At 31.8% G+C, this 13,615-nt stretch overlaps 1 protein-coding gene across 1 annotated transcript in view; it reads left to right on the forward strand.

The window, feature by feature from the left end:
- Nucleotides 1-13,235, forward strand: part of Cip2a (cellular inhibitor of PP2A) — a 37,450-nt gene extending 24,215 nt beyond the window's left edge. The window contains exons 13-21 of the mRNA XM_005335578.4: nucleotides 980-1,098; nucleotides 2,923-3,118; nucleotides 4,741-4,815; nucleotides 4,901-5,011; nucleotides 8,009-8,205; nucleotides 10,216-10,329; nucleotides 10,880-10,962; nucleotides 11,848-11,987; nucleotides 12,872-13,235. Of these exons, the coding sequence (XP_005335635.2) occupies nucleotides 980-1,098; nucleotides 2,923-3,118; nucleotides 4,741-4,815; nucleotides 4,901-5,011; nucleotides 8,009-8,205; nucleotides 10,216-10,329; nucleotides 10,880-10,962; nucleotides 11,848-11,987; nucleotides 12,872-13,042 (1,206 nt within the window). The 3' untranslated portion in view covers nucleotides 13,043-13,235. The remainder of the gene's footprint in view (nucleotides 1-979; nucleotides 1,099-2,922; nucleotides 3,119-4,740; nucleotides 4,816-4,900; nucleotides 5,012-8,008; nucleotides 8,206-10,215; nucleotides 10,330-10,879; nucleotides 10,963-11,847; nucleotides 11,988-12,871) is intronic.
- The last annotated feature ends 380 nt before the right edge of the window (nucleotides 13,236-13,615 follow it).

The following is a 13,615-nucleotide window of genomic DNA, read 5'->3' on the forward strand; positions in this document are numbered from 1 at the left end:
TTAGTACCGTAACTTAGCAAAGATATCTCTAAAATGTATAGAAAGGGTAGAAGCCAAAAGAAACTTTATGCACATCCACTTATACACTTTTGAGAGTATTATGTGTAAAAGCATAGAAATGATTCCGAGTTTAACTGTACCCGTTGTTGATGTAGGCTTGAGTGAGTAATTTCCTCTCTCTAGATTTAAATTTTCTAAACTGCAAACTGGATTCTTCTTTGTGGGAGAAATTATAAAGAAAGATATCCATTGAGGGTTGTGTAATTAAAGACCTGCTGTTACCATAATTCTGTAGCACAAATTATGCTTGAGTACCTACAAGTCACCTAATGTTTTAAGTGTAAAGGACTTATATATTAATATCTTTATTAACAACATGCCTTTTAAAGAATTGAGTCCAAAAATGTGATTTTTATGTTCTTAGAGGATGTTTTTCATAGTGGATGATTTGGGGCTGACAGTACCAATATAAAATATTTATTAATATAGAGAACTAATACTTTATACTGTTTCAGTCATTAAACTTAAGTTTTCTGATTTGAGTTCATTTGAATTTTTAATTGATAACTGCCAATTTGGACATTATTAGCCATTTTTTTTCTTTCGTTAAATGGTAGTTATTTTTAATTGATAACTGCCAATTTGAACATTATTAGCCATTTTTTTCTTTCATTAAATGGTAACTAGAAAAAGTAAACAGTGATTCTAAACATTAGTAAGGTGTGAATGATATTTTAAATTCATCAAAATATTTAAGATGTAATTTTCATAGACATAATTGAAAGCATCCCAAACTTTTGCTAAATTTTTAAGCTAGTGTTCATATTGATTGCATGACAGTGTAAATAGCTATAAACAAGTAAAGTCCATTAATGCATTCAGACATTAAATAGAGATATTTTAGAATTTGCCACTTTGCTCTAAAGACCTGACATCATATATTCTTTCTGCCTCATTTTCTGGTTTCTGATTTGTTTAGGATCCTCGTTTGATTACTCCTTTGGCTTTTGCTTTAACATCAGATAATAGAGAACAAGTACAATCTGGATTGGGAATATTATTGGAAGCTGCTCCACTGCCAGACTTTCCTGCATTGGTGTGAGTTACGATCATTTACAATGTATCTCTTGTGCTATTGAAATGATTACTGTTTGTGCAGTAATCCTTAATATGAATAGATTACTGAATTGAAGATTTTGTGATTATCAGTAATTTTTCATTCGATTAAAATAAAATTTTGATTCCTACAACTGAAAGGGCCAGACATGTACTCAATCATGGGAACACTAGATCCATGAAGTAAAAGATGTTATCCAGATACCATCCTTCTTTGTCTCTTACTGCCTGTTTTTAAAAATGTAGTAGGTTCAGGATTCTTTTTACACTTGGATCCTACCATATTAGTTCCTTTATAGGAAGAACTTTTCCTTTCTAGTTGTTTTAAGTGAATAGTATAAGCATAACTATCCTTGACCAGAAGGGGTTAGCTGTGAAAACTACGTGGATTAAAAGTTATTTGGATAAGGTTGCTGTAAAGGTTCCTGGTGAAAAATTCTGTGCTTTTATCAGAAAATGGAATAGACACTGGCCAGGCAAGATTTTTTCTCTATGCTCACCAATTTTAAATAACAAAAAAGAATACTTGCAATGATGTTTGAAAAAATTTCAAATTGCTGTGTTGGGAGCAGTTCTCTGTAAACTAAATGGTTGTCATCAAAATGTCTACTAAAGGTCATCAAATAAATGGTCATACAGGAAGCTTCTAAAGTTAACAAGATATAAATGGTCTATAAGTGTAGCAGCTCCATTTGGTGTTTGCTTAATTGCTTTAATAGTGTTAATATTTAAAAATTTCTCAAGCTTCAGAGGGAAGACTGCATCTACAATGAACATGGGCATCTGAACCTCTGCCTCTGTACATGAGGTTTTCATTTCCATTTTCACTATTTTGACCATCTTTGTCTTGTATTATAGATAACTTTTCTCAAAACATTTATGTTTACTATTTAGTGTTCTTATTTGATATATTATCTTGGGCAATTCAATAAGGTGAATTTATAGGATGGATAAGTAAGTAGATTTTTCTGTGCATGCTTATTTATTAACCTTTAACAAACATTTGGTAAGGGCCTATTATGACTGTGTATCATTCGCTTTTCTGGACATTTTGACCGTAGCAGTAAATTGACTATGTTCCTGCTGTCATAAATTTACAATATAGTCAGTGGACAATATTTAAAAGTGAGGGTGAGTTTATTTTGTACATTTTGTTATGGGAAGGAGAGGTGGTTAATATTAATATTGCATAGGGCATTAGCAAAGGCCTATCTGAGGAGCTCATACAAAGCCTTGAGATGGGAACAAGATGGGCTTTTAAGTGGGCAGGATGGAAGTCAGATTGGTGAGAACAGAGTTTAAAAAAAAAAAATCAAGGACATAAAGGCCAGGTGATCTCTCTCATGGCATAAAGGTTGCTTTGAACAGTACCAATAATTTTGTAAAATTGCAAATAATGCACACTCACAAACTAGTTCTGCAATACCTCCAAACCAAAGATGGATTTGTTACAATGAAGGATTTAAGTGAAAAAGTAAGTTCTTTAGTAAATTTAGGACATTTCCCACAACCCGTTTTTTCATGCTTTCCAAGATTATTTTGAGAAGATTAAAGATTTCTATTCAAAAAGACCCATTCTAGGGGCTGGGGTTAAGGCTTGGCGATAGAGCGCTCGCCTCGCATGTGCAAGGCCTGGGTTCGATCCTCAGCACCACATTTAAAAAAAAATAAAATAAAAGTTATTGTGTACAACTACAAAAAAAAAATAAATATTTTGGGGAAAAAAAGTCTAAAAGATTCCCTAATTATGCACTTTTTTTAACTTTATTTTGTTATTACTTTGTTTTCTTTTTTACTCCCATTCAGACTTGGAGAAAGTATAGCAGCAAATAATGCATATAGACAACAGGAAACAGAACATATGCCCAGAAGAATGCCTTTGCAATCTTTAAGTCACAGTTTTCCAACATCAGTAAAGTGTTTAACACCTCCCCTTTTGAAAGATAATGTTCCTGGGTTGAACATTGAGGAATTAATAGAGAAACTTCAATCTGGAGTAATGGTGAGTGATACCAATATTAAATGGGATGATGCCTGGTATCTCCCAGCTAAAAATTACCTCCAATGATAACATTTATTTAAATAACCTTAGATGTTCATTTCATCAATGAAACTTTCTTTTGACATAAAAAGTATATTATTGTGGAAATTTTGAAAGGAAAGGAACAAAAATCAGCCATAAAATTTTAGCCTTTATTAACACAATTATTAGTCCTTCTTAGTCCCCTTTCTACCATCCAGCCAGCTTAAGAAGTAGTTTTAAAGTTGCCATAAGCTTATCAAATCTTTCCTCTTTCTCTTCCTCCTTACCCCCCACCAGGTTAGTGAATATTTGTGACCCACCTTATATAAATTTTTTTAAAATTTTAACTTATATATGATAGCAGAATGCATTATAATTCTTATTACATATGTATACCACAATTTTTCATATCTCTGATTGTATACAAAGTGTATTCACACCAATTCGTTTCTTCATACATGTACTTTGGATATTAATGTCCATCACATTCCACCTTCATTTCTAACCCCATGCCCCTCCCTTCCCCTCCCACCCCTCTGCCCTATCTAGAGTTCCTCTGTTCCTCCCATGCTCCCCCTCCCTACCCCACTATGAATCAGCCTCCTTATATCAGAGAAAACATTTGGCATTTGTTTTTTGGGGATTGGCTAACTTCATTTAGCATTATCTCCAACGCCATTCATTTACCTGTTAATGCCATGATTTTATTTTCTTTTATTGCTGAGTAATATTCCATTGTGTATATATGCCACTTTTTTTTTTTTTTAATCCATTTATCTACTGAGGGGCAACTAGGTTGGTTCCACAGTTTAGCTATTGTGAATTGTGCTGCTGTAAACATTGATGTGGCTATGTCCCTGTAGTATGCTGTTTTTAAGTCCTTTGGGTATAGATTAAGGAGAGGAATAGCCGGGTCAAATTATGGTTCCATTCCCAGTTTTCCAAGAAATCTCCATACTGCTTTCCACATTGGCTACACCAATTTGCAGTCCCCCCAGCAGTGTATATCTTTTTCCCCACATACTCACCAACACTTATTGTTGTTTATCTTCATAATAGCTGCCATTCTACTGGAGTGAGATGAAAACTTAGGGTAGTTTTGATTTGCATTTCTCTAATTGCTAGTGATGATGAACTTTTTAATTTTTGTTGATTGATTGTATATCCTCTTCTGAGAAGTGTCTGTTCATGTTCTTGACCCATTTATTGATTGGGTTATTTGGTTTTTTTGGTGCTTAGCTTTTTTAATTTCTTTATATACACTAGAGATACTAGTACTACAGTACTAGTATCTGATGTGTGAGGGTTAAAGATTTGCTCTCAAGATGTAGGCTCTCTATTCACCTCACAGATTGTTTCTTTTGCTGAGAAGAAACTTTTTAGTTTGAATCTATCCCATTTATTGATTCTTGATTTTAATTCTTGCACCAAAGGAGTCCTATTTTAGTAAATGTGCTGCCAAAGCGAGCATCTGATATAACATTCTTTTATTTTTCTTTGTTATTCATCATTAAGTTTTAATGATTTAATTGCAAAGTAGGAATTTATTTTATGATTTTTGTCATGTTAACAATTTTCCGATTTTGAATCTAAAAACTTAGGTCAAGGATCAGATAAATGATGTGAGAATATCTGATATAATGGATGTTTATGAGATGAAACTCTCCACATTAGCTGTGAGTATAAGTTTATTTTAACTTTCTGAAAAGTTTTAATAGTTGTTTTGGAAATTGATAAAATTTAATGATGTTTTTGTAACAGTCCAAGGAAAGCAGATTACAAGATCTCTTGGAAGCCAAAGCTCTAGCTCTTGCACAAGCTGATAGACTGATTGCTCAGTATCGCTGTCAAAGAACTCAAGCTGAAACAGAGGTATGTGCAGATATAAAGACGTGTCTGATTAGTAGAAAATTTAATGAATGAAGTAAATCATATGCACGATATTATATTTTTATTACTATAATCAAAATGTATTTTCCTGAGGATTTGATGCATCTACTCCACTTTGAAACTTTCTTCCCTTTAATTATGGTTAAGTCTATCTTTTGATTTTGTTTTCTATCTAATTGATATTCTTTATGTATTTTTTGGTTTTAACCATTATTAAAATGTTAGTGTTCCCAATTTATGGTAAGCACAGCTACATTTAAGTGTACAGCAAATACTTAAAACCCATCATAACTAGTAGTGAATTAATCACCTTTCCCTTTAAAAAACGTTTTTCTTGGGCTGGGGTTGTGGGTAAGTGGTAGAGTGCTTGCCTTGCACCTGTGAGGCACTGGGTTCAATCCTCAGCACCACATACAAATACATAATTAAAATAAAGGGATTGTATCCATCTACAACTTAAAAAATTATTTTAAAAAACCATAAACTTTTTCTTACATATTCCCACTGCTATTCTGTTTCCAAGTAAGATATCTAAAATTTACAGTTTACATCCTATAATTATTCACCAAGTCCTGTGGATTCTACCTCCTAAAAATTACACTCTTCTGCCTTATGTCTGTTCCTAATTCTGTTTACTATAGGTCAGTTCCTTTTTCTTTTTCATAGGAAGAGTCACAACAGAACCTCTAATGAGTCCTCCTGCATGAGTCTAGTACTCTATTTTCAGCCACCCTCTATACTAAAGCCAAAGTTGTTTCCTATGTTTGGTTCTGCTCTTCTTCACCCCACCCCTAGAGATCTCTGAAGCAATAATCTGATTATCCCTTCTGTGCTGAATATCCTTCACAGTAGCTGCCATTGCTCTCAGAATATCATTGATTGTTCTTAGTGTAGCATATATGGATTACAACTACTTCCTTATCCATATCTAGTGCTTCTTATTTAGTGAAGTCAACCATATTAGACTACTTTGCATTTTCTAAAACTTGCCATACTTTTGTGTTTTCTTATGTTTTTAATTTCTGTCTCCTGTCTAGAACAACTTCTCTTTCTTTGCCTGACTCCTTATAGTCTTCAGATTGCAATTTAAATAACTCTATTTCCCAGAATTCTGCTATGATCTTTTCCAACCCATTCATGTGTTTGCCTGTTCTTTTACTGTGTGTCAATGCTGTGCTTAATAATGTTTCTCACATTATGTGCAAATACTGTTATCTTCCCCTTATTTGGGACATTGGAAATTTTGTGCATCTCTAAGCCATACATAGCACATATTTAGCATATGGTAGATGCTTGGTAAGATTGATACTGGCTATGTACAAATATATATAAGATGTATACCTTATAGGTCTGAGTTTAATTCAGTAATATGAAATTCCCATCAGTCACAAACAAATCTACCCAATTTAATTTTATTTGTAATGAATTATGATAAAGTTGTTTGGATTTTTAAAGGCAGTAAAATTAGTGACACATATTGAACTTAAGTATAAATTTAAAAAATTAATTATATTGAAATAATTTGTTTCCATCTTTTCTCCTAGTGCATTTTTATATTCTATGTCTATTGGACATGTCTTGCATTTTATTAGAAAATTTAATATTTGGGGTTGGGTCTGTTGCTCAGTGGTAGCACACTTGCCTGGCATGTGTGAGGCACTGGATTCCATCCTCAGCACCACATATAAATAAATAAATAGGTAAATAAAGATTAAAAAGAAAATTTAATATTTTATTCATGTACTAGAAATGTTTCTCATAAAAACAACAGTAATTGATATTACTTTTTTATAGTCTACGTCATACAAACAAGAGTAGGATGTAGGTTTTTATTTGGCATTTGAAAGTAAGTAGTATTTTTAAGGCTAGAAGGGTAGGGATAATCCATTTCTCATTTTAGTTATTTTTATTCTTTAATGTTTCATGTCACTTATTAAATATTGCTATGTTCTTGAGTATGCCACCTTAATAAGTATTAAGGATCTGTGATGTAACTAAGGTCTTATTCTTAATTCTTACATGAAATGGAAGAACTGACGTATGTAACTAGTAGTTTATTTTTAATGGCTAACCTTTAATTATAGCTAAAACTACTTTTATTTATTTATTTGTTTGTTTGTTTATTTATTTATTTATTTTAGTGTGGTACTGAGTATCGAACCCAGTGCCTCACAAGTACTAGGCAAGCACTCTACCACTGAATCACAACACCAGCCCCTGCAGCTACTTTTATGTTAAATTTTTGTTCATTTCCTTTAGCCTGGTCATCTGAAATTGTTTTTATGAGAATGACTTACTAAATATAAAACTATAATAACACAGTTGAACATTCCTAATGCAAAATTCTGAAATCCAAAACACAGAGTATCTATGTAAGGTGTATTTGAAAGAAATGAATTTTGTGTTTAGATAGAGCCCTATCCCCAAGATACTTCATTATGTATGTACACATAGTCCAGAATTTTGAAGAATCTGAAATCTGAAACACTTTTATTCCAAGCATTGGGGATAGGAGTACTCACCCTATGTCTTATTTATTAAAAATTCAGTTAAGTAATAAGTATATATGATTAATGTAACTATAGTCGGTAGATACTGGCTTATTTGATACTGGGTGAATCTTAAATCATGGATAGCTAAGCAATATAATCATTGAATGAACTTAGTTGTCACAATTAGTATTAGGTTGAACCATGTCATTTTTTTCATTTCTGCAGGTCAAAAGTAGTTGTATATTGGCAATTTCATAACATTTAACATAATAGCACAGAGATTTGGTGTTGGTATTTAATTCATCTCTTAATGACCTTAAGTTATATGCACTAAGATGTATGACTATAGATCTCTAGAATAAGTTCTTATAAGTGAATTGCTGTGTATAAATTCTTAATGGACCTCATTGTAACGTGATTTGTTAACTAAAATGTTATGGATGATGCATAGTTATATATAAGTGATAGTCTGCTGTTTTCTTTTAAGGCACGAACACTTGCTGGTATGTTAAGAGAAGTTGAAAGAAAAAATGAAGAACTTAGTGTATTACTGAAGTCACAACAAGTTGAGTCAGAAAGAGCCCAAAGTGATATCGAGCATCTCTTTCAGCATAATAGGAAGTTAGAGACTGTGGCCGAAGAACATGAAATACTGACAAAATCTTACATGGAACTTCTTCAGAGGTAAATAAGGTTTCTGTCTAAGGTTACAACCTAGAATGAACACACTATATTTTTTTTCTGTGATACTAAGATTCTTTTGCAAGCATTTCATATATTTTGCTAACCCCATAAAATAAGTAGTTATTAAGAAACTTGAGTCTTGGTGAAATGAACTATTGCTTCCTCAAACTCATTAGTAAATTTGGAAATAGAATACAGGTGTCTTTATTTCTTTGCAGTTAACTTTGTGCTTCTTTTATTCATATAGTCACCAATCATATGGGATGTAAGCTCCATAAGAACAAATTTCTTTGTTTGGTCACTGAAAAATCCCTAAAGCCTAGAATGGTACTTGATTCATACATAATTAGCACCTCATTAATTGTTGAATGAACTTAGTTGTTACAGTTATCATCAGGTCAAACCATATGAGTTGTCATTTCTGCAGTTCAAAAAATAGTTGTATGTTGGTAGTTTCCTAACTTTCAACCTTAATAGCAGAGAGATTTGGTTGTGTTTAAGTCATCTCTTAATGATGTTAAATTATATGTATTTTCTTTTATGACTACAGATCAGTAGAATAAGTTTTATAGATGAATTACTGGAGTATGTACATTTGAAAATTTTGACAGATATTTTCAGATTTATATCTAAAAAGGTTATACACAACGATTCATCTATAAGAACTTATAGAGATCTATAGTCATATAATTCTTATTCCTACTAATAAAAGTTTTGATTATTTTTTTCATCCCTTGTCAAACTTTCAGACCATTTTTAAAACTTCTGAATTTCCAGGAAGACCAGGAACTATTATGTATATTCTAGCAAACAATAAAAATGAAAACATTCAGAGGAACTTTTTTTTAACTTATTTTAAAATTGTGTTAATATAGATGTAGAAATTTTTAACTTTGCAAGGTTTATTTGTTTATTTGTCTATCAATAAAAATAGTGGAAGTTGAGCAGCATCTAGAATATTTGTGGCGACTAATTCATTTCTAAACAGGGTAGTTTCCCCCAACAACTTTTGAGACACCACTGATAACATGCACTCTGTGTTAAATCAGATTAACATGTAAGGATGTAAGCTGTGGTCCATCTGGGACCTACTTGTGGCCACCAAAAGTAAAATTTCAGTTGCCATGTAGGTAATAAAGGGAAGCTAATTGTTAAGGGAGTGTTCATTTTAATTATCAGGAGTATCTGAAGGTATTCAAATTCAATAAAAGTATTCAAATTCATATACTGTGTGATAGATGAAATCTTTATTTATTTTTCTTTTTTTGAGTGTGAAAGAGTAAGATTTAAGCAAGAGGAAAAGAAATAGTTCTTACAGAGAGAGAAGGGTTTTAATAGGCGGTTACCACAGATGAAGTATTTCTGTTGGCCACATTTGGCCAGTGCCACCCTTTTTTGTTGATTAGGGTTTTTTAGTTGTTTGTTTTAATCTTTTTACTGTGACCTGCTTATGTCCACCAAAAATAAAACTTCTTTAGTGGCTAAGTAAGAAACTAAAACTTTTAGTAGGTAAACTGAAACTATATCCATAAAATAAGGCTAATGTCTTACATATTTCTTATTTTCTTTTTTATTATTGTTATTAGTTGTTCAAAACATTACATAGCTCTTCACATATCTTTTTTTTCTTTTTTTAGTACTAGGGATTGAACTCAGGGGCACTCAACCACTAAGCCACATCCCCAGCCCTATTTTGTATTTTATTTAGAGAAAGGGTCTCACTGAGCTGCTTAGTGCCTACCTGTTGCTGAGGCTGGCTTTGAAATTGGGATCCTTCTGCCTCCTGCGAAGGCCTCCCAAGCTGCTGGGATTACAGGCATGTACCACCACACCCAGCTTGTCTCACATATTTCTATTTCATATTAATTTTTAACCACATCAGTCAACCTGAATATATCTTTACTATCTTAGAGTTCATTGAAATCGGTTTGTTCATAACATTCCTCTTATTAGTACTATTTTTTCCATTGTGTTTTCTTTCATAAAGTTACCAATTCATTGTCATTTCAGAAATGAAACTACTGAACAGAAGAATAAAGATTTGGAGATCACATGTGATTCCCTGAATAAACAAATTGAGACAGTGAAAAAGTTGAATGAGTCACTCAAGCAACAAAATGAAAAGTAAGATTTCTTTATCCTAATATCTTATATATTCTAGTTGGGATTTTACAAAAGAAAAATATATATTTGGCAGATTTCACAAGTAATTATGGTTCTTGTGATATTTTCTTGTGAAATACTTGGGAACAAAAGGAAGAGAGAAGGGAAATTGCATGGAAATGGAAGGAGACCCTCATTGTTATACAAAATTACATACAAGAGGAAGTGAGGGGAAAGGGAAAAAAAGAGAGAGAAAAATGAGTTACCATAGATGGGGTAGAGAGAGGGGAGGGGTGGGGAGGGGATGGGGGATAGGAAGGGCAGCAGAATACAACAGACACACTAGGATGGCAGTATATAAAAACATGGATTTCTAACCGATGTGATTCTGCAATCTGTATACGAGGTAAAAATGGGAGTTCATAATCCACTTGAATCAAATATATGAAATATGATATGTCAAGAGCTTTGTAATCTTTTGAAAAACCAATAATAAAAAAAGAAAAGAAATACTTGGGAACAAAATGTCACAAATAATGTAGTCCAATGGTTTTTCTTTTTTTAACTTCAGAACTATTACCCAATTGCTAGAAAAAGAAGAACAGAGAAAAGAAGTCCAAAACCAGTTAGTAGATAGAGAATGTAAATTAGCAAGTAAGTAACTTCTTGTTTAATAAATTGCCTATTTTTAGCATGTTTTGCATTGGAAGAAATGCATGTGTGGCTTCTTTTACTTTTTAATTACTTTTTACTTCTCAACTTTTTTAAACCTTAAATGAGACTCACAACTTCCCTTTTCTTTTTGTAATATTTCATAGAAGTAGTTTCCTTAGCTTGATCCAAGTTGAAAAGACTATATATATATATAATTTTATTAAATCTAGGGGTACAAGAAATAATTTTCTTTTAAAAATTTTAAGAGGCATAACAGCAGGTGGCAGTGCTAGGTAACTTTTAGCTTCTAGTTTCTTAATGCTGCATCTGTGAAATAATGTATAAAAACATTTTGTTCTAACTCACTTGCCTTAGAGCACAGAAACATACCTATATAATTTTTCATGGTTTTCTTCCCACTGTTTTTTCTCCTAACCCTTATGCTCTTGAGAGTTGTTCTTCCTGTCTTTGATGTATACTATATTTATATTCATAACAGAGGAAACAGGGAATGGAATGGAATGAATACTTGGTAATATCTGTACTATACTCACATAGTGGAAGAGTTTCATGGTAATTTCTAATCAGCAAATTCTGTAAAAGCATGTATTTGCAGCAAGATATCTCTCTTTTTTTTTTTAATAATTGTAGTTGGACACAATATTTTATTTATTTTTATGTAGTGCTGAGGATCAAACCCAGGGTCTCATACATGTTAGGCGAGCACTTTGCAGTTCAGCCCCAGCCCCAGCAAGATATCTCTATATCTTACTCATTGCTTTTTTTTTTCTTTTATAATAGTTACTAATGCTTTTTTAAGGTAATATCAGTATAAGACCAATGAATAAATAAATGAATACATAGCTGGTGTTTGTTTGTTTTAAGATTTGCATCAAAAAACAAAAGCACAAGAAGAAAAGATTAAAGTCTTACAAAAGGAAAGGGAAGATAAGGAAGAATCCATTGATATCCTTAGGAAAGAATTAAACAGAACAGAACAGATAAGAAAAGAGTTGAGCATTAAGGTAAGACTCGTTTGCATTTGAAAAGGATAAATTTATGTTCTGTTTTATTTGTAATTTTGTTTAAAAGATATTAGGATTTCAAAGCCATTTGACTGTCACTTGTTATGAGAGCTCTCTAACACTGTTTTTCATAAAATCAACAAACATTTATTGAATGTATACTGCATACCAGCACTTACAGCTTTCAAGTGTTCAAAAAATATAGAAAGGGATTCTTGGTGGAATATGCAAGTACTTATATTTCTGCTTATAATCATCCTTCATAGCTTTTTAGAACTTTGTAATTTGCAAAGGACACAAACATTTTTTCTTAATTTTCTTCAGATTAACAAATGTTGTTTTAATACTTTAATATTAATACATGTAATTTAAAAATGAAAAAATGAAGTCTGAAGTAACAGAATCATGGTCATAAATATTCCAAAAATAAAAATAATGCTCTTTCTATTTTATGGTCACCCAACTTGAGTGTTAGCCATGAATTATTCTCTCTGGCCAATTAAGCTACCAGCTATTATAAACCATGAGTAATAGGAGAGACATAAAATTTAATACCACTTTTACATTTTTTGTTGTCTGCCTTAATGCATTTTTTAGTAATTTTTAATGTAGTATATAGTAATTTCTGCAAAACTTTAGCTGCTAGCTATTGACTTAAAAAGATAATTTGAAAGTATTTTCCTAATTTACATTATATTATTACTTACTTTTACCATATAATTTGGCTAACTGCAATATAATACACATTATATAGTTATCTTGAAATGGTTGTCTTACACACAAATGAAAAATAAAGGATCTTAAAATACCTAAAGAGAAATCATACTAAGCTATTTTTCTTCTCAATTTTTCATTTTCTCCTACCCCAATCCCCAATTCCATAGGCTTCCTCTCTAGAGGTTCAAAAGGCTCAATTAGAAGGTCGTTTGGAAGAAAAAGAAAATTTGGTGAAACTTCAACAAGAAGAGTTGAACAAACACTCTCATATGATAGCAATGATTCACAGTTTAAGTGGTGGAAAAATAAGTCCAGAAACTGTGAATCTTAGTATATAGACATCATGGCATTTTGGAATTTGTAATAATGATAATTTGAGTGTATTTATGTATTGGAGGGGGGTGGTTAAAGAAGGTTACTTGTGACTCCAAAACAATGGGAAATTCTTATTTAGTTAATAATTTAGTAAAGATCATAATTTGATGCATGTTTTATTTGGTGTTTTGAATTAGAAATTTTTTTTAACTTTTATTTTCTGGTTTTGGCTTTTATTGCTTAAAGCTTTCTTTGTTAGAGTATTCTTAAGAAACCTGCATTATTGTCTTTCTAAACTACTGTTTTCCTAGTCTACCCTCATTTGTGATTATAGTCATGTGTCACTTAACAAGGATACATTTTGATAAATACATAATTAAGTGATTTGTTCATTGTGAGAACATCATAGATCATATTTACACAAACTAAGATAGCTAAGACATCACTAGGCAATATCATTTATGGGACTACCATGGTAAATGGGGTCTGTTACTGAAGGAAATGACATTACACTGGGCACATGACCTTACTTAGGTTTTAAAATCAAACTTTCTTAAAACATTTTGAAAGGTTAATATGTTGAAAACAGTTATTTA

The sequence above is a fragment of the Ictidomys tridecemlineatus genome, chromosome 3 (genome assembly GCF_052094955.1).
Source record: "Ictidomys tridecemlineatus isolate mIctTri1 chromosome 3, mIctTri1.hap1, whole genome shotgun sequence".
Lineage (NCBI taxonomy): Eukaryota > Metazoa > Chordata > Mammalia > Rodentia > Sciuridae > Ictidomys > Ictidomys tridecemlineatus.